This window comes from Lepidothrix coronata, unplaced genomic scaffold, assembly GCF_001604755.1.
Source record: "Lepidothrix coronata isolate B3197 unplaced genomic scaffold, Lepidothrix_coronata-1.0 Scaffold106, whole genome shotgun sequence".
Lineage (NCBI taxonomy): Eukaryota > Metazoa > Chordata > Aves > Passeriformes > Pipridae > Lepidothrix > Lepidothrix coronata.
In genome coordinates this window covers 317,396-339,549 of record NW_016690286.1, presented here as the reverse complement: position 1 = coordinate 339,549, position 22,154 = coordinate 317,396, and the positions used below count along the sequence as shown (strand labels likewise).

The window sequence follows — 22,154 nt, the reverse complement described above, 5'->3', positions numbered from 1 at the left end:
GTCACATTAATGTACTGTCCCTTTACAATACTGTCATGGAAAGCATGACTTAGGCCTGTGGTCTATGCTAAATGAGGTTTATCACAACTGATTTACCATCTGCATTCCTGTTGTTATGGGCACGTATTCATGAAACAGAACAAGGAGTAGTTAAGATTCCTTCCACTTACAATCTCTCTTTACAAAAGAAGTATCCGGGACTTCTGGCATGTCACTTATGATGGTAAGTACTGCCCTGATAAGAAAACTGAGGTACAGCAAAATAAAAGACAAATGTGACAAAGGACTTAGTCATCTAACTCCAATACTGTAATTAAATGAATTTACTTCAGCACTCATCTGAACTTGGGACTACCTTAACTTAACTCATATGTGTTAGGATCACCAATGTCTAAATTGCTCTTTTCCGCCTGGGAGTTTTTCATCAGTATCAAGGACTGAGCACCTCTTCAGGTTATCCCAGAAGATAATGTTCTGTAATATAAATGCTTCCAAGTTTCTTTCCCAGCTCACCTCCATTCTTCCAGTAGCACTACTGCTGCTTTTTCTTGGACTTTTGTTACCAAAGCATCTCCTGAACATGCATCTCGTTTATGAAGACATCTGTCATATATCATACACTTTGATGTTAGCCTGCAAGTGTCCTGGTATTCTTGAAAATTACATCTTCTGCCATTACTCTCCTTCTGAGTATGATCCCAACAAAATTAGAAACAAACCATCCATACTCTCCAGTCTAGAAATCTTAGCAATTATCTACACCACAGTAATGGGTCTTACCTCAGCTTGAATGTTAGATGGCAAAACTGAGGTTTCGCTTTCTGTTGTACTGCTGGTTGGACCATTGCTTGGCGAACTGGGACCTGATCCAGGGGAGCTGCTACTGACTGAGGATTCTGAAAAACAGATTAAACAGACATGAATTTCACATTGGAAAGGTACATGTGATCTTGATTAATTATATACTCTTTATGGCATAGAGCTTTCTTTGCTGTTGAAAAGTATCTATCTGTTATGGTATTTACTTACACTGAAGATTTTTAGTTCATCCTCCTTTTTTTGCTAATGAGGAAAGATGCTCTTGGTCTTTCCCCTTCTGATCTGTCTACTTCACATAAGAAGCATTTACTATTTATTTTTTCCACAAAGATGGTATAACACTCAGTATCAGGCAGAAACACAGACACAGAGCTTGTAATGAGTAAAGAAAAGACACTCTTTCCTTTTTAATTGCAAAGAGTCCTGTCTCTGTAAGAGATCAAAATGACAGAGATAGCAGGACTGCAAAGGTCATGATAACATGTCATCCATTCATGAGGTCTACTGCCACCCCTTTCTGTTTAGGACAGGGATGAGCCCAGTGTGGACTAATCATTACCTATGCAATACCAGTGGCAAAATATACACTTTTGCTACATCCTGGACACGAATATGAAGGAATATTTACAGTATGCAAAAATATTAAAATAGCATTTGAAAGGCTGCATGTTATTTTGATTTAAAATGTCCTGAGTTCTGTTTTAGGAGAAGAGGATGATCTTGTTGTGTGTTGTTCTAATGCTACCCTGATATAAATTACATTTATGTAATGGAAACAGTTAAGAAGGTTAAAGATGGAAGAGTGTAGTATTAGTGGAAGTAAGCCTATTTCATGGGATAGCTTTCAAATTAAAGCACTCAAGAAGTTAAAATAATTAATATCTAAATGTGGCAGTAAATATTCTATAGCTACTTCTTTGCTTCTTCACTCTTTCTGCCGTAATTCACACGCAAATATGTGCTCTCACTGTGGCTGACATTAGAGGAGACTTCCTAGCTCTTACTTGGATCTCTTACTCTTTGATTTACTGAAGTGAATCCGTACCCAGCTAGACTCTCTGGTCACAAAAAAGTTCTTGGACTGTATTTTCAATAACTTCCATAGAAGTGGAGAAACACAAACTTAATCTTTTTTTCCAATTTTTTAAAAAAATTAAAATAGTACTTTTTGTATAAATAGGCATTTAAATAAAGGCCTATTTTCAGTTAAAAGAATAAAAAGTAAGGGGAAAAAGGCTTCAGACAACAATGTTTGATCAGGGTGAAAGGTCCAAAATGTCATATAGTCAGTATTCATAATTATAATGACAGTCTGAAAGGCTCCAAATTATTGTCAGAGCTAGGAAGGGAAGATACCTACTTCCATGTTTTTGCTCTTTCAATGGTGTCAGACAAAAAACTCCTATGGTAAAGATCTTGTAAGTGTGTAAAATATAAAGACATCAGCTAAAACTATAAAAGTGGAGATCAAGAATCTCATAGAGGCTTCAAAAATGGAATTAATAAATTAGCTGTAAAAAATTATGATCTGGAAATAATTTATAAGGAAATTATTTAATTACTTTCATATGTATATTCACATCCATGTCCCAATTTCACACATGACATACTGTGAAAAGCTGTCACAAAAACTGCATGTACGAGGACATTGATGTGAATTTGTTCATGTTGTGCTTTAGTTCCATCTTGGTGTGACATAATTCTGATACACCAAGTGAATTCAGATACATGTCTGACAGACTAGTGATACTTGATTGCATAAAGATATCACCTGATCACCTGAGCAAGTCATGAAGCTACTAAATATCAATGCAAAGTCAAAGCAAGAATTGTCAGGATGAGGTCAAATATTGTAAATGCTCTTTTTGTTTAGCAAATAGTTTCAATTTCAAAGTACGACCACTAACCTGTGAACTATGGCAACTGATATAGAATTTCTCCATTCTTAATTACCTGTCACCTCGAAAAGACGCTTCTTGAATGAACTGACATTTCCATCCTTCCTCCTGAGTAAGGGACTGCTTCTCCTTTCTGTCACCTTTTGTTTTAACCTTGAACGTACCTTCAAATTGGGCTCTGAGGCTGGAAATTAAAAGAAAATATGTGACTACAAATCGAATTACTGCTTTGTGTCAGACCCAGTATTTTTCTCATCCTATTTCAACTTTAAAGTTACCCATTAATTATTGCTAATATCATAAGTATTAATTATAGACAAATGCAATTTTATTTTACATAATTTTTATCTCTCTTGTAGGTGAAAACTTGGATGAAGACACAGCTTGGACCTTGGAACCTTATAACTGGATTAAGGTCTGATTACAGAAATAGAGAGAAACCTCCATTGGTGTCTTTTGATTTCTCTTAGAAATATAAATTATAACAAGCCTTGCTGGCAGAACATTTCTTGGTCAGCAATTTTAGGCCCAGAACTTCAGTGTTTTCTGAGTTATACACCAAACAACTAGATTTACGACAGTGTCCTAAGAACATTTGCAGAGAAAGATATATGCTCTGAAAATGAAGAAGTAGGATTGATTCCCAGAAAACCCAGGATTATATTTAATGCACCTTGGGCAAGTTCCACCTTTGTTTCCTAAATTCACACAGTCTTTTTATATGAGAGCCAGCTCTGCTGTGCTTTTTATTTTGTAATATTTTTAGCACAATAAAATATTTCATATACTCATTTATCTCTTAATTTAAGTATACTCTCTATCCAACAGACTGCTGAGAGGTAGTGAAAGATAATAGTAGAATAGAATTTGTTTGTATTTCCCTTTTTGAAACTGAGGCTTGGCTAAGCGATATCTCAAAATAAAGAAAGCTGGAAACTGGGATCAGTTCTCTCTCCTATGCAAAGACTTGAGCCCACCCCAAAGAAGGAGCAAGAGTTAGCAGAAAACCAAAATAAATTATACGTTCACTCAATTCAGAATTACCCCCTTGTCACTTTGGGGCAGGAGCTCAACTCTACACTTCTAATTCCAGTTCTTGCCCAGCATGTCATATTGCACACCTTTTTCCTGATGTCCCACTTGTTCCCTCAGTGATGGGGAAGCTAGAAATGCTCACTAAAGAGCAAGAGGGCTGCACCTCACCAGAGTGCTGCTGTGGCCTGCAGTACCTGCAGTCATATGCTGGCCTTTGTCACATTCTGCACTGCACTTGTCAAGTGTTTCCCTCCAAAGACCCTGTGCCTTGAGTACATTTCAGACCAAGATCCACAGGCTAGCAAAACATTTAAAAATATTTTCTATCACTTACTGCCACTGTTGAGATCTATGGTTCTGATAATGAAGTACCAAAGACTTGTTTGCTATCTGAGATACCATTTGCGATGAAACCGAAAATATAAAATATAATAATGGGCTACGACAACGCTACACACTTTCAACAACAGATTGCACCAGGTGTGATGACATTTAAGAGAAAAGGCACTCAATCCTTTTGCACTTACAAATAATTCCATTATACTATTCTGTACTCTTAAAAATTAGGAGAATATGTCTGTACCCGTGACAGACTAATGTGATACAAATCCTCTGCAACACTCACTGGAGAAATTCTCCACTTCATGCTCAGTCACAGCGATTGCCTTTCTATTTTTACCACATTCCCATCATATTCTGCATCTGAATCAATCATATAAGCACAGAAAACAGACTTTGAAGTCAATGTCTGAGTTTATGAGCCATCTGAGAAGATGCATGAAAGACGGCAATAATTTTTAAATGGAAATAATCAATTTTAAAATTAAAAGGCATGGAAAAGGGTGGTTTTAAAATTATAAAATAAACCTCACAATAAAAAACAATGCCAATGTTTGAAGAGTGTTAGCTTCAAATACTGGCGTTCCTGAATGTTCTCCGTGAGACACTGCCAGCTCCTAACATGGTGTTTACTAGGACTCAATGACTAGCAAAAAGGATTCTGGTTTAAGTGCACTAAATATATAAATCTAACCAGCTTGAGGATGATGTTCATTGCTCCAATGAACAAAATACAGAACTGGACACTGGTTTCTTGATTCCTAGCTATGCCTGAGGCATTGACTTGGTGTGTGACTGCAGAGATCACTGTAACATCCTGCTCCACTAAAGCTGCGGCAGAATTATTGCTGACTGCAAGAGGTATGGATCACAACAGCAATCCTATGTGCTTCAGTGCACTCCTACATGAGGGCAGTAATAACACATCTATTATTGTCAATGCTCCTCTGATAGTTAAAAAGGCAAAATTAATCATTTTGACCTTCAAGTATGGAGCTGTGGATTGCAATTATAAATGTATATACATATATATACATACTCACCGCCCCAAGGCACTCATGTAAGATTAATCAGAAACTATTTTAATTGTTTAAACTCTGAATAAGTGAGCAAAAAGTGAAAATAAATATTTCAAACCTTTTATTTTAATTAAATTTTCCCCCTAGTATTTGCAAGACACTTGGAAAGTCGTAGTTACAAATGGTCAAGAATTATTATAATTAATCTGCCTTATGTTTCAAATGATTATTTGGCTCAATATTTTAACTAGTGATTCTTAGAAGTGGTCTACAGAGGGATAATGTTCAAAATAACTGCTTTGCATTAGCCACTCGATAAGTATTTCTACTGCACACTATTGGCTCCTTTGCTCATCTTAATTAATCCACTGCCGAGGATGAATATGTTCATCACCCAAAGGCATTCTCCGTGTGGAAAAGAAGTGTCACATGGGGAGTCAGTGCCAAATAACTTTTTGAGGCTAAAGATTTACTCCCCAGGCTTGCTGCAGAGTAGCATCCTCATGCAAATAAAACCCCCTAAGAATTAACCTTTTTTTTTCTGCATTGATACCACAGAATTATTGAAAAGACCTTCAGGTAGTCTATTACTTTATACGGTGATTCAACCATAAACCAAGAGACTGACACAGCAAGATAATTAATGCGTGTGGCTAACTTGCTGTATGTTAAGCATCCCATTGTGGTCCAGAACTCAAAACTAGATTAATTCTACACCATATAACAGACATCCTGTATCTCACCTTCCTGAGGAAATGGGACCTCCTTTAAAGTGCTGGAGGTGCCAAATGCAGTGAGGTTTGCTGGGTTAGGTGACTCCAACTATAGTGGACTGAATCATCCCACCAAGGAGCCCAAGTGCCATAGACAAAAGAATAAAACAAGAGCACGTGTCCAGAAGTGTGGCAGATAAGGAAAACAGGATGGCAAAATTTCGTGGCAGGAGTCTAGTAGATTGGGCTAATAATTTAAAATCCTTCTAAGAACCAGTATGCATCTGATATTGGTTTAATTGGTCACTGTATAGGTTAACCTCATTGCTCCACAAATCTTTGCACCTCTACTATATTTACCACTTTGGAACAAGTAATAATCAGTTGCCACTTGAAGAAAGGATTAATATATTATTTGAGAGTGTTTTGTTGCAAAGAAAACAAAAAGACACCGCCATTTTCTCTGAAGGCTATAAAAGCCCATGTCAGTGATCTCAACGCAAATCAGCTGATACCCACTTGAGCAATTCACTTGAGAGGATTTCAGGAAAGACTAGTCTGAAAATGACTTTGTTTATGTAGCTATAGCATAAGTTGGAATAATGATATGTTGCAGTATATGGCTTGTTCAGTTTCATTGGTATTACCTGGATTATTCTCTTTCTAGTGCTAGTAATAATGGACTGCTAATACTCTTTAAATAATTGTAAGTGACAAACAGATATGAAAGATACAAAAAAGATTAGTTTAAACAACAACAGAAGATAACAGAGGCAATCCAAGGATTGGTTACCAACTCCTTGGCATGACCTGTAATGATTTCTACAGAACTGCAAACATTGGTTGTAGATGAAGGTGACAGTGTCCCAATGATTTTTCTCATACTTTATGGTGGCTTCATAGAGGAAGAAAGAATTAAGTAACTGTACTGTTAAAAATGGAAAATACCCAGGTTTCTATGTAGGTACACATTAAAGTCATTGCAACAAACTCATTATGTAGGTACACATTAAAGTCATCACAAATCAGTGATCAGGTGAAGGAAAGCTAGTCTCTGCTAAGAAACATGGTACTCAGATACAAGCAAAAGCGATAGGAAAATGATTTGGTGAAGTCATTATGTCCCGTTCTCCACTTTGCTTAATATTAGCAGATACCAGCATTAAAGAATATAGCCTGGGGCCAGATTGCTCCCAAATGAGCTGAGGTATTTTTGACAAGGCTTTGCTTCACTGTTTCATTTCATGAAACACACAGAAATATTTAAGAAGAAGGGATAAAAATCCTTTTTATGCACAGGGAGAAGATATATATGAAGGGAATGTAAAAGACAATAATGCACTACTTTCTGATGGTTCCTGGAACACAGTACTACTTTTGTATCAGAAGAGCGTGTGCCAACTTCAAATCAGCATTTAATGAACCCAGGCAGGAAATGGGGGATGGGAGAGGGTGCATAGCGAGCAGGTCCTCATCTCGAGGCTAAAACCATATATAGGAAACCTGAAGAACAGAAAGTGAGCTTTTGTCAAGACTTTGAAAGGCTCTAAAGTGAAAGCATTTCCTTTTCCTCACTGGCAGGCTGGCTTAGAAAAGCTGTGGGGCAGGCAAGGTAAATGATGCTAAATTTGGCTACAAAGATTCCAACACCAGCATGAGCAGCAGCGGCAAAATTGACATCTTACTTGAGAAAGATGAATTGTTTGCTGTTGCAATTGTTTACTGATATTACTAAGATCGTTTTTAAAATAATAACTTAAACTCCTTCAACATGATTAGGTCAACAGAAAAAATTAGGAAACAAAGACTTCATGACCTTGAAGTAAATCTTCACTAGTATTCTCTATTTCTTCAGCTATCATTTTAATAAGATGTGAAGGGTCATATATGATACTGATTTGAATATAATCTATGGTGTAATCCTTACAGGAGTTGTTTTTTTATTCTGGCTTATATCTAACAAGTATCAATAAATCGAGACATAGGAATCTTCCTTAATTCACATCACATAGTTTGCCATTTTTTTATAGTATTGTACTAGAGACCCACGCACAGATAAGCATTATGTGCTTTACAACACGCAACCACGACAGTCTAAGGAGAAACTTCCCAGTTTCCCCCCCAGTTGACGTAGGCAGAATGAAATGCACAAGATAGCTCTATGCACCACCAGAAAGGATAAATGAGAAGATAATCTGGGCTTCCTCACCGTAACTAGGAATGCAACCCAAAGCCTGGCAGAAAGCTAGAGAGGCAGAGAGGCACAGATCAGAGACCAAAGCTGCTTCCAGATTCCTCAGCTGCTTTATGGAGAGTTGTGAATGTTTGTCCTTCTGAGAGACCTGGTGGTCTCACAGCCTTTCCTCTACCACACGTGGTTCTTGCAGACATGCAAATATGCTCTGAATGGAGTTTCTGACTGCTGCTCTGGCTTCCTGTAGGCAGCCACAGACTGTTTCAGCCACCTCCACATAGCTGAATATGTAAGGCACAGGCAAGATGAGCAGTGCCTTTTTGTTTTCACATGTAACTGACTGACATCTGCTGTAGAAGGCCACGTCCTTGTATTGACAAGACAATATTGGACAACGAACATAGGGACATCCTCTGGATTAGATGACAGACTGGAAGACATTAGCATGTAGTAAAATTCTGTGGGTTTCATGACTTCTCAATTCTGACTATTTAAAATGCCATTTCTGAAAGAGTTTTAAATTAGATTCATGAGACTAAAAGCTATTTACACGTGCCCTCTAAAGCTCTTCCAAGAACTACATGGACCTGACCGCTGGGTGGTCCCAACAAGGCGGGAGAACCAGATACAGCAGTACAGGATGGAGACACTTTGTTTTTCTGGCTTGCATCACCTAATGTGTTTTCAGGATATACCAAAACTGTTTCCTGTACAACCAATCACTTTATGGAGAGTGCAGGTCATATGTGAAACCCTTTAGTCCTTTGCTTTATGTTACTTTTGTAAAAGGTAGAATGCTTTATTTATTCAGACTAAAGTAAATATCCATTCCCTAAATAAAAAAAACAGGTTTAGTGAAACACATGGTAAAAGAGCTAATTAGATTAGAGAGGATCTTGCAGCCCTTTTGCTCTCTTTGGGCTAAGGAGGCCAATTTACAAGATTAGCAAATTTTCATTAATTTTCTAAAGCAGGTCGAAAAATGAAATATTCCCTGAAGCTATTTTAAATGTTATTCACTGCATGTATGAAATGTAAAATGTCTGTTTCATTATCCATGCAAACAAGTGTTGTCTTGCTAGGCATGATTTATTGAGTTAGATGTAGGAATTACTTATTGTACTGCTTGGATTTAGCCAGATTTGGAGATCTTTATATTTTTCATGAAAATCTGAACAGTGTGATATATTTCCTATGAGGCAAAAGAACAGGTCTCTTGACAGAATTTTTAATAAATTCTATTAGTGCAGAAGCAGCATCTTGCATTTGCACCACTGGGCTATACAGTAGTTTCAATGAGGCCACAGTTTCACTGGATCTTATGAGTCCTTGTTATATGTCAAATCTGCTGAAACCATGACATATTGCTGCTATGTCAGGTCCATCTTCTTACAGGTAGACTAATATTCTTTTCCATTAATAAGTAGGGGATTAAAAAGCAATTAATATATACTGTCTTGAACCATAGAATAAAATAACAAGGATATTTTAAAATTAATTCCCATTTTCCCTGCATATCCTCAAATTCTTTAATTTTTTCATACCTTTATATCACTTATGGGAGCCAACTAGCACCTGAGTTCTCAGGAGGAGTAGAGGAGAAAGAAAGTGGTGAAACAGGCCCTTGGATAGAGGGCATTCCTTATTTGAATGATAATAAGCAAATTAAGATATGCATGACTAGCAGTTCTTCTGGTTAGTTCTCTGCTGGTTATTCTCGCCCCTACTTCTCATCATCTACACCAATTGCTTCTAGTGGGTAGAAGTAATGGGACTACAATATCATACTTACTGCAAATATAGCAAATCCCACTCTTCAGCTGCAATCCTCCACCCACATTCACTAAATCCCAAGAAAAAATACTCTCTTCAGTGAAGAACTGTCAGAGATAATCCCTAGCCCCCAGAGTTGAGGCTTTTGCTGGGGACACCATTTGACCCCTAGATATATTATTTATTTTTTATAGAGTAATCATGTTTATGATTATGTTGTTCCCCAAGCCCCGTACAAGAAAAAATTTGTTAATAGGTTGATTAAATCCCACAGATTTTAATCTAGGAAAATATCTAGCAGTGACATCTCGTTCACGGCGGGCAAAAAGTACAATCTAATATTTCATCAACCTTCAGAAATTCATGATGAAACATCATCAACTTCTCCCCCATCAGTGTCATCAGTAAATGAGAGCTGGGCAGGTCTAGATTGCTGAAGCATACTCTAGAGCTGTTCAAAGGCAACAGAGAGTACAGGATGCCAAGAAAACAAAAGCAACAGAAACACAGTATATCTTGCTTTACTAGCAGACGAGAATCATAGGCCAAATTCATCTTAGAAGTAGGAAGGCACTTCAGCTGCACTGAACATAAATGAAGATAACATTGGCTCCAAAGTTGTTCAGACATTCAAAACATGTTTGTCTAACTTCTGTAGGCAAGGCTCATTTTCTGAAACTATCTCTCCATGTTAAGGGATGTGAGGAGCAAAAAAACCCTATGTGTTTAAAGTCTTACTGGACATCCATACTGCACCTACACAATGATACTGAATTAAAACAGGTTTACTTTTAGATAGATTCTTTATGCTCTGTAATAGCATTCCAGTCCCCTACAACTTAATTAGCTAAATATACAATGCAACCTTCCATCTGGTAGAGTAATTTAACAGGAATAATTGTGCACCACCATAACTCAACGAGACACTGAGGAAAACCATTGAAATGCTATTTCCTTTCCTTTGGAAGAGAATTATGTACAATTTCAGCATGCTTTGCATTTCTAACAGTTAAAGCCAACAGGGAGGTATCACTCTCATTTATATTACTTTCCCATGAGAAAATCAAAAGCAAAGTACAAAGCTTATGCCGTTGCTCATGAATGGCCCTGTAATACTTACTTGGCTTTAGCCAGAACATGTTATTTGGCAGCTAAACCCCTTAATTAGAGTTGTGGGTTTGAACAGATTTTTCAGTGAAACTATGTTTTGCAGGACTTTGGAGAAGTGAAATCTTTACTAACCAACATCTTCTATTTTGGATGATCTGATACCATGTGATTTCCACTTTTCCCTTCACTGTCTGTTTCTCTCTTTTTGCCATTTTTCAGATGTTCTTGTTTACTTTTCAACTGTCCCTGCTCTAAATACAGTGGAAGAAAAGTCCTAGTCCTACTGAAATCAAAACAGCACAGTTTCTACTGACTTCAAAGAGTCTCCGATTTTATATGCACTATTTTTTAACTTATTTATCCAGAGGGAGTAGGCTTTGAAATGCCCATTAAAACCACTGAACTTCATTGTCAATGGACATTATGCTCTTAAAATGCTTTACATTTCAGAACTGTTCCCTGTTCCTTACTGAAATTGTTTCTTTAGGTTCCAAAGTCAAAAAGATGTCTAGTATCTGATTACCTGCTTATCAAAAAGTTATGCAAGGTACTTCCTAAAGCTAATTTATAAAACATTTTTGAAAACATATACAGTTTGGGTAAGAAAACCTTTATGTAATCACATGAAGCAGAACTTTCCATTTTGGTTATGGATTGGGCAGTAAAAGAATTAAGATAGTATTTTGATCAAGATTGTATAATTAGTCTAGCCATGAAAAAGGTTCAATATCTAGCACAACAGAGTAATTACTGGCAAGACAGAATAGGATGTATATACAAGTAGTGGGATTTTTGCTAAAACAGAAATACAGTGAATCTTGAAAAGAGTAAGAATTATCCATGCATAAAAACCTTGCTTTCCTGCAATTAAAAGTAAGTGTTAATAGAAGAACAACCTTGCACTGATGGGAAGAGTATGATGGTCTTCATGGGAGTGATTCTGGTGATGATTCCTATTAAACCTTGGTGCAGGCCCTGGAAGCTTACACGATACCAAAGCATGCCTACACAAGTTCTTTTCTTTCTGACAATGTCATTTAAGCCTACCCTAGCATTCATTATTGTTTAGTTTTAAGCTATCTACCTCAAAAAATTTCTCCTCTAACTTGAGCTAAATCAGAATGACAGGACATCCCTCCTCAGCCCCAGCTTAGGAGGCTGCAGAGCTCTGACAGGCCCAGATGACTGCAGCCCAGCACAGTAGCTACAACCATATTACATTTCCTTGCAGCTGCTGGCTCCCATGGACTGAATGCTGTTTTGACCTGTTCATCACGTGAATCTGAAAGCTGTTAACAATACTTTGCTTCAGATTCACTCCTCAATTTCAAGAGAAAGTTTCTTCTTCTTCTAAAACCTCTTACTACTAATCACATCCTCTCAAGTTATTGACAATGAATTCGTGAAGGCTAAAAATGTCTGATGGTTAATGGGAAAAGGAGTCAAGATCAGGATACTTTCTGTATCCCTTCTCATTTTGATAAGCACTGATGATTTCTTTTGGGCACATTACCTAGTCCAAATTTGTTGAGACTAAGTAACCCAGGAAAACAAGGACTCTGAGAGGCAGAAATGCTTAGCATCCTGAAAAATAAGATAAAATTAGGAGAATCATAACATGTTTGTCTGGTTTCTCTGCTTCAATAAACAAAGTGCCTCTCCCATTTATTGTGCTCACTCATAAACTCAGAGAAAAATAACACTTCTCTCCACTGAGCTTGACTTCTTCATTCTGGCAGACATGGTAATTGAGGGTTTGGGATAATCTAAGACATTTTTTTTAAACTGAAGACCAAAAGAAATCCAGCTTTTTCATATACTGTTACTTCACAGAATAGTGTTTTCCTAGAAAATGCAAACAGAAATAAAATTTCGTGGCACAAAAGGGGAAGGGAGAAAAACTTTCACACACAAAATGTTTTTCTTATCCGTTTCAACTGCTCCAGTAAATTACTGAGTCAATAAGTGCAGAAAGAATTGTAAGGAAATATTCTAATTAATTTCTTTTCTTAAAAAATTACATCTGCTGAGTTCTCATTCAGGAATCTTTCACTCTCATTACACAAGAGCTACACTGTTATTCTACTGCCTAATCAGGTTAACTTAATATGGTTTTTACAAAGTGATCTTCATGGCTGTTCAGCACAGCCCTCTTCCTCTCTTTCATCACAGTATTAAACAATCCTTCATCTCCTCTTTTTTTCCTGTATGAAATTACACAATTTCTCCTGTCCAAGCAAGAACCTTGTACTATTTGCTATTTAAATAACCCCATGCTATGTTTCCATTGAGCGTGCTTCCAATTTTTGGAAAGTGAGCTACAAACATCTTCCCAAATTGTACTATTGTGAGAGATCTTCAGATCCCTAAGCAAAATGCAAGTCAAAAGCTTAGAACTCCATCTGCAAGGAAAGATTCAACTGGCACAAAACCAAAATAAATAGAAATACTGATTGACATTCCAGTTCTGCCATGATTATGCTAAACTCAGGAAAGAAAAAACAGTTCATACTTGATATGATGATGTTCCCAGGAATTTCTTCCAACAAAAGCCAAAACATGAAACAAAATGCAGAAATTCCACCTACAGCAACATTTTTTAAAAGTATGCAGCTTTGGCAAGAGAGTTAAACTTTATTGGAACTTACTAGCTTTTGCTGGTTTGTATCAACACTTGCACACAAAAAGTGAAATTTTAAAGACTGAAGAAAATGCAAATGTTAGGGTCATTTCCAGGAACTTCTGCATTTATTTCAACAAAGTAAAAAAAAAAAAGAAAAAAAAATATTTCAAAAGATCCTCTACCTTGTCAAACCCATGTTGCTCACTATATTTTTGTTAGTTTTACCGTAATCTCATAAAGAGGTAATATTTTCCTGGACAGATAGACATAGAATAAAGGACCTCAGCAATCAAAAGTTCTCCATATTAAATGATCAGGTCTTTGAAAGTGCACAGCTCCCATCAGAGCTCTTAAAACAGTCAGTATGAATTTCAAAAATGTTCAGTAATAGGGAGAAATTTTCAAACCTCTCTGGGTAATTTAGATGCATTAGTCTCATTGAAAGTTAATGAGCCATGTGCGGTTCAGGCTTTTGGGTCCTTTGTAGAAAACACATCTATGACTGGTATAGATGGTGGAAGTTTTTTTTTGGATTTTTAAATTTTGATCTTATGCTGTTTAGACTAAATTCTGCTCTTAGCTACAGATGTGTAGCTTCTCCTTATGGTATATTTATGTCTCCAATGAAGCAATAGCTCCCCTTGCTCTGCTTTTTTCAAAGTCTGTCATCTGAGCATCTGAATGCAGCTGTGCAAAGAGTTGCATATCCTGGCCTCTAGCCCTTAGGACAGTCCCAATCCTCCATGTAGCTAAACTGTGTGAAGCCCACTGCTGACAACTTCTGCTGTATCTTGTACAGAAAGAAACAATCCACAAGGCTGAGAGTTGTTGAGTAACCATAGTCACTGCACTAGGATGTTAACTCTGGTACCTATCTGTAAACACAGAAAGCGCAAGACTTAAGTCTTTCCCTACTTACCTAAGCATCCCATTACTTAGATGCCAGAAAATTAAAAGCTGCAGAGAATATTTTCCTCTTTACTATACTCTCAGAATTAATTTTTAAAAGATTAATAAGGAGATGCCGCTTTAGCACTAATTAAACAAAGATTAAATGGATTGCTGAACAAGAAAGCAAGCAAGCAAGACTCATGATTTACAATGCCTGTGTGACACTTGGTGTTCCCTTAGCACTGAAAAACACATTAGGATGTCAGGAGAGAATCATTCAGCTTTGCTGCCCATTAAATCTGATCTCAGAGTAGCTAATTCAATCAGAATTATTTTCCAGAGCATAATATTAAAGTTGGAGAAGAGGAAGATACCTCTGTATTTTATACTTTAAATATTGGAAAAAAAAAATAAAAAGCAAAACAAAGTTGTGATTAAACCCCACAACAGGTATTCCTTTCTTGAGACTGAAAGGAATGTGAAGTCTGCTTTCATATGAATTGCTGACTTCACGCAGGTTCAGCACCACAGAGGGTTTACCAGGAGCCAGTGGCAATAAGCATTCATAGCCTAAAGGGAAGGAAAAGAGGTTCACCCCTCATGGCAAAGGTCAGATTTCTGAGGCTTACAGCCTGTCCATATACACGAGTGTTCATGGGACATCTTTGTCTGGTAAGGTCCCATGAGGAAGACACAGGCTCCACAATGTCCCCTCTGCCTGGAGGATGGCCCTATAACCACCCAGATCAGTTTAGGGTCATTTGACTTGTGTTGATCTGGTTCCTGTTGCTTTTACTCTCAACCTGATGAACAATCATTGAAACCTTTGTGGGGATGTTGCTGAAGGCTGGAATGAAACAACTCCAGTACACAGAGAGACTGGATGTGTAAACAGGATATTTAACAGTTGCTATTTTCATGGATGTGGAGAGCTATCAAATATCCTCCACTGGTAATGTACAACATGCTGTATACTTCATTTATATTTGCTTATCAGAATTGCTATGTAAATGTCATAGAAATGGCTATACTAATGATTCTATTAGTATTTGTCTATTTATTCTGTAGATATCTTTTCAGAGGGTCATCATGTCCTTTGTTCCATTTTGGAACCGATGCACTGCATGCCCAAATATTTGGAATAACATATAGAAAACATCTGGATTTAATTATATTATAGTCCTCTTATGCAGACAATGGGAATTGAATTAAGGAATATTTTGAAACCCCCACAGAGATATAAAAGTATTAGCAGCTGCACGAGAACTTTACTGTTACAATGTTTGAAAATGTTTTGTTTTACAGATCAACAGTCTGACACATCATAAATATCTATCATAACATTTAAGATATATACACATGGAAGAAAAAACTTGCATTTAAAAACATGTAGATGAATTCACAGCATTTAGAAGATGTAGATACACTTTTGTTTAAAAACATGAAAATGTATAGTCTATTGGCACAGAAAATATATGTAGTACAGTGGTATTAAGCAGAGAATCACATAAGGGCTTATTGTGATGAGCAGCCCGAACAAGACTTTATAGAATCTTGTTATATTGCCACCATATTGTACAAAGGGTAATTCAGATAGAATAAATTAGCATTTTGCTTTTCATGCTTTCGTTCCTTTGAAAATATTTGGGGAAATAATATGAGCTCAGAGAGTCTGCCCCAAAATATTAGATACAGATTGGATTTTCTTTCTGAATGTATGCTGGTTCCAAATGCCACTTCTTTTCAAGTCGGTACCAGTTTGCAGTTAGTTTTCAATCTCCCAGTGGCTAAATCACATTCAAAGGCTGTTAGCACAGTAGGGGGTCAGACTTTCTCTCTGAATGTAACTATATCACTCAACAGCAGACCCATGCAATAAGCGATCTAATGTTTTCTTTTCCTTTCCCCCCACCTCCTCTGAGTGTCTCTCTGCATTCCTGGATACCAGTCACTGCACCAAGGACCTGAGGCAACAGCCTCATGGACTCCACCGCTATCCTTCTAGCTTTCTTTATGGTGCAAAAACATCAAGTCTACAGTTCACCTGCTGTCAATACAAAACATTTAATTGCTAAATCTTCTAAAATATTTAGAAACCTTCAAAAGAACATTGTAAAATATTACACATTCCTATGCATAAGAAGACATGCAAATGTGTGTACATGCACATACGTATACAAACTTTGACAACCAATGACACAAAATACGATATTAATCCGATTCCTCCTCTTTCCATGATTTGCCCTGAAAATGCCCTGAAAAACCACTGTCTAATGGCAGAAAACTGTCTGGAGACAGATACTGTATCTACCATGCAAGACAGAGAGAGTTGCTAAAGCCAGAAGTAATACTGAGACAAAGAAAATATACGTCCCTGAAATTGTGGTCTGTTTAGAAACTGAATTTATCAGGACCGAAGCTTGCACTAGCTGTTAGCACTGAGAAACACTGACTCTTGATACCATGTGGCCAGTGTGACCTTGTAAAGATGCAGCCAGGATCTTTGAACTTACCCATAGTATCATCCTGATTAGGATTTGTGGAATATGGTATATGCCTTGCTGATGGACAGCCTGGTTGAAATAAAGGGTGGGAGAACTGCTGGGCAAGGGGTTCGAATAAACTATGCTAACTCACCCGTTTTACGAAGTGGAAAATCATCCTTGGCATCCTGTGCTCCTGGTAAAGTGTATTTGTATGGTGGTGAGGCCCCGCTCAGGGGTGGAGAGCTTTGATCCAGTGAGGTATGGTGGGCAGCCCTGCAGCAGACACAGAGAGGTCACAAATTAGCAGTCACTGAGGTGACCAGCAGTAACTATCTACACATGTTGTACATATGTCTCAGCTGTGTTTATGTTCTTGTTCGTGTAAGTGTGCACAAACCACAGGCTCATGTAACCAATTTCACTCTTACAGTAAGTTATGGAACTCCTTGGGATTCCCAAGAACGCACTTTTTGCACTCATTATAAAAGTCACATAGGATAAGAGTCATGTTGACCTACAGACAGGATCTGTCACCAGTCTGGGGAATTGACCATCTCAGATAGTTGCATTTTAATATGAATCAGCTGACACACATCAAAAGCCATTTAAGTCTTGTTTATCACGTACAAATAGATGTGTTGATCAAGCCTCCCCTATCAAAATGTGAGGGATTTTCAGGATGGGGGGGCTTGTATAAAATTATCCAGACATACTGAATTATTATTATCTGTGAAAAAATACAAATAAACTATTTAGTGTACGAGGCAGATAAAATCTTGCATTTAAGTTCAACCTGTAAGTTTTGTGAGCAGATCACTCTGAAGCACACAGTACTCATGTCAGCAGAGAAGCTCCACGCTGAAGAGTGTTTTCTGACAACTGCAGGATGAAAGAAATAGTGTGGGCAGATCTTTCTGAATGCAGAAACTGCAAATTGCATAGAAATTGCATAGTTTGCTCAGGGGTTGGTAGGTTTTTTTGTTTGGTTGGTTTTGTTGGATTTTTTGGTCGATTTTTTTATTTAGAGTTGGCGAGAGAGGGACAAGAGGGAAACTTTCAAACTTTTGTTTATCAAAACATAATTTTACTTGGCCTTTTACAGACTCTCCCTGTCTTTCTAACACAGTGTAGTTAATACCATGGCTCTGTCAAAAGGGGCACTACCATGAGAGGAAGGACTACTTTCTGCAGTGTAACTGAAGACATGCTCTGCAAAGCTCCTCGTTCCCACTCATCTGAAGACTCAGAACTAAGCTCAGATTATTAGTCCAGAAAACTTACATATTCAAGAGAATTTTACACATTATGTGGAAGAAAAAAATTAAGTAAGCATTGTATCTGCACCAAAGACAATGTAACAGTACATTAAATCATGATACTACAGTGCTCAGAGTGGAAACTCCATGGACAGGCCTTCAGTAATCCTTTTCAAAAAGAACAAACACAAGACAGAAATCTAGTATACCATATGCACTTCCATTTGTCCTATTGAAGGTCAGTTTAGGCATAACATTGAAGCCTTTCAGAAATGTAGCCAGAGTTCATTTTGTAGGATTGACTTATGTGTCTGTTGCAATAGGGCAGTCAAAAAGGAACTAATAAGTTAAAAAAAAATGGGGGGGAGAATAAAAACTGCAAAACTGTAAACTCTTAACACGTTAACAGGCCCACTGCAGGACAACAAAATTGCTTGCCTGAAGGTCTAAGCAGATTCTTATCAAGGCCAAGGCATGAAAAGAATATGTGGTTTCAGACACTAAAATCCATCAGAATAAGAAAAATTAAATGACCACTATCTTTCTCAAAATCCCATTGAGTTACTTATGCCATTCAAGGAACTTCACTGGAATCAAAGCAGCATCTCTTCAAGAAGAAATAAGTTTTGTGATTGATTCCAAATCCAAGTAAGTCAAACACAAAGTTGTCCTAACTGTAAAATTTGAAGATACTTGGAAAAATTACAGGTATTTGTGATAGCATCAAAAGATGAAGCAGCTGAAATAAAAAAGAATCTTGTTCTGTGGAGCTCTCTTCTCATCACTGAACACTGAGTGCTCAGTTTAACCAGAAATATAACACTTCTGGCTTTTTGATGATTTTTTCGTTAAACTTCTGTCTTGCTCTGGAGGCAGAGGCTCAATAACCCTACTGTAAAAGCATTCTGGCAAGTTTTAACTGATATCTCAACAAGGCAAGGAAGCAGCTTAATACTGAACATACGTGTACCAGAGCTTGGGGTGGCGGTTCATGGAATGATTCTTCCCATTTGCCGGAGAGTCTTTTGTTGCCGATTTACTCAACAGGAACTCCTGAAGTTTCTGCTTCACTTCTGTACTGGCCACTGCCCCTGAGACACACAGAATTAAATGTATTTTATCTTGAAAAAAATTACTTTTTTAAAGAAAACAAAACCCTAAACAGAGCCTGTGTCTTGTTGCTGGAAGTGTTGTATACCATAAAAAAAAAAAAGTGGAAATCAGTCAAAATGAGATAACATTTGGATTATATGTTTGTCTGTTGAAGCCTTAAATTGGCCATAATCCCAAACTCCAGTGAAGTCATAAGGAATATTTCAACAGTAGAGGAGGCCATTTATCCAGGGCCAGATGTATCTAAAGAATTTAAATTATTTCCTAATAATTCCCAAATACTAAACCAAGGATAGAACTAAAAAGACAGTGACAAAAGGTCACTTCGAGTTTGCAGTAAAGAACGTTTTTTTCTTTTTGTAAAGTAATAGTAACAACACAGCAAACTGCCCTCTAAACACTGTCTTGATTATGAACAGAACACTGCAGAAAGAGTCAGCAGTGAGACTTTCTACCGAAGCCCCTTAAAAGCCTGTACCCATAATGTCTGGAAGACAGAAGATAGTACATTTTGACCTCTCTTGGTGGCTAGCTCAATACAGAACAAGAAGTAGAGCATGTCAATGTAAGGTTAAACTTCCAACTCCTCCTTGCAGCACAGGACATGCTTCTTTACTCACAGCCATAATACTCTCCATTTTAAAAAAAAAAAGTACGAAAAAGAAAAATCTTTTGATTTTCCACAGTGACAAAAAAAAACAAAAAAAAAGGAGGGGGAAGAAAACCCATTTCTTTGAAAGTAGCAGCAGTAAGGCATACTTGACAAGCCACATATTTGGTAACCCAACCCTGATACACCACAGCTAGCTGGTGCGCATGTCCCCCTGTGACCCAGTTCCCACAAAAGACCCCTAGGCTTCACACCCTAAATCCCTTCCCTGAACCTTCCTTTTTTTCTCTACTCATTAAGTAGAACATCAGCAACACTGGGGCTGGGGCTGGGCCCAGAGGTGTCACAAGCTGCTTGGCTGGCTGCTACATACTGAATAGCAAGTCAAATTGAGAAGGGAACCATTGAATTCACATCTCGACTCTTCCTCTGGCAGGAGCACTAATAAAGCCCAACTGTTTATGGGGAGGCTGATTTTTCATACCACATAGAGGAACCTTTTGTTCCTGCAGTTTCTACCACCCTCACACTTCTGGGTCAATATGCTGGTGATGTTTTATGGGCTCATTGTTCATCAAAGTACTGGAAGAACCATGGACACCTTATAACTGTTGAACTGATACATTTTTCCACCCAAGAAAAAAAAGGAGGTTCATGTTGTACAGCTTCATTCTGCTTTGGTCTTTGTCAGTTAGTTCTTCTGCTCATTTAGGGCAAGTAACAGCATCTGTTTGTGGCAGCTTCATTTTGAATACCTTCACACTGTACTTCAACCTGATTTTTAGGCTGGCCTCACTAAGGAGAACTATTTGTATCTGTCTCCCTCTAGTGAGCACCAAATCCCATCAACCCTTTATAGCTGGCTTTTTTTCCTTAAAACTATATATAAGCTACAAATAGCTCTTGGTTGGGCCTCATGAAATGGCATCAAGAACAAAGCCAAGCAGTTTGAAAAAGTACTAGCACAAGTATTCAGAAGTCTCATCCAAATCATTAAATATTTCATTGTATTTTCAATCTTGACACAATGCTCAAATAAGTTAATCAGCAAGCAATTTGATTTTTTGCTCTTTTGTAGTGCTTTCTGTATTAAGAAATAAGTTCTTCAGAAAAAAGTTCTTGTATGAAGCTTTAGGCTTTCAAATTCCCTCAATTTTTATAAGAAGAGCTAGATTCTTGAGAAGCATATACACAGGTCTGTCAAACTGTGCTTTCCGCTGGTCCTCCAAGTCTGCACACAAAACAGAAATGTGTTTCTGTGGGTGCAGTGGGTGGCCCTGCCCTTCTCCAAGCACAGCCTCGACTTGTCAAGCTGCGTATTTCACACAGTAATAGGCTTCCCTCAGGTTCCTGTTCATAGTCCATTTTGGCTGGAAGAATGCAAAGGGGAATAGATTAATTTCTTATTAGGATTCATGGTACATTGGTTCTTACTTTCTCGTCCTCTTTCTTTGCCTCGGAGGGGAGGAAGCTGTTGCTCCCTGCGATGCCTCTCCAGTTCCTGCTCTTGTCTTTGCTGCTCCAGTTTCTGCTCTTTTTCAAGGAGTTCTTGCTGTTGTTTAATGGCTAGGAGTTCCTGTTGTAACTTGCACAGAACAAAAAGACATGAGAAAGTGCAGTTTGCACTGTTTTCTAGGTCAGTCCTGGTTAAAACAACCCCCTTGAGTATCTGTGGATTGGTGCTTGCTTTCTGCTTACACTTCTTTTCATCTCTTAACTGATTTTCCCCAGTCTTTTAAGCAGGGTAGTGGCATTATGCTGGATATGAATGGATATGCTGCATTATGTGGGATAGTGACATGGCTGTCACTAAAATGAACTCTAATGTCAGGAAGCAGCCTGCTGCTCTGGTTTCACTTCTCTCTCTTTCAGCAAAGATGCCTGGAAACTGCACAGTGTTTTTGCCTGTGCATCACCCAGCTCTGGCTGTCCCACATGGTGGAAGCTTAGCACAGCAGCATAATGGCAAGTAGATAAGAAGGAAAAATGAAAAGAAAGGCAAGATCATAAATTCCCAGTCAAAATCCATTATAGTAAGCCCACCATAGTGCACGCAATCCCATAAATCATTTCCTTTTTATATTCTATGAGGCAGATCAGAGAAGAGTGAAAACATGACACTTTCAGGGCCTGCCTCCATTTTCCAAATGCAAATACTATGCACTTGCCTATATTTGATTTTTTGTCACAAACTCACACAGTAGCCCCCCAAAAAGTCTTTAATATACTAAAAACTGCACATATCGAAAAGACAGCCATATTGAAGTCTGGCTGA

At 37.7% G+C, this 22,154-nt stretch overlaps 1 protein-coding gene across 14 annotated transcripts in view; it reads right to left on the bottom strand.

Annotated features, from left to right (window-relative positions):
- HDAC9 (histone deacetylase 9) overlaps window positions 1-22,154 on the bottom strand; it is a 392,579-nt gene that overhangs the window by 199,844 nt on the left and 170,581 nt on the right. For 8 of the 14 annotated variants that reach the window (XR_001876264.1, XM_017823859.1, XM_017823867.1 and 5 more), the window contains 5 exons: window positions 21,314-21,464; window positions 19,121-19,247; window positions 17,052-17,173; window positions 2,773-2,901; window positions 781-896 (listed from right to left, as the gene is read on the bottom strand). Coding sequence is in view for 13 of the 14 variants with exons in the window: in XM_017823859.1 (XP_017679348.1) it covers window positions 781-896; window positions 2,773-2,901; window positions 17,052-17,173; window positions 19,121-19,247; window positions 21,314-21,464 (645 nt within the window). In the remaining variant the exon portion in view is untranslated. The remainder of the gene's footprint in view (window positions 1-780; window positions 897-2,772; window positions 2,902-17,051; window positions 17,174-19,120; window positions 19,248-21,313; window positions 21,465-22,154) is intronic. The other 6 variants (XM_017823856.1, XM_017823863.1, XM_017823857.1 and 3 more) reach the window with 3 other exon arrangements.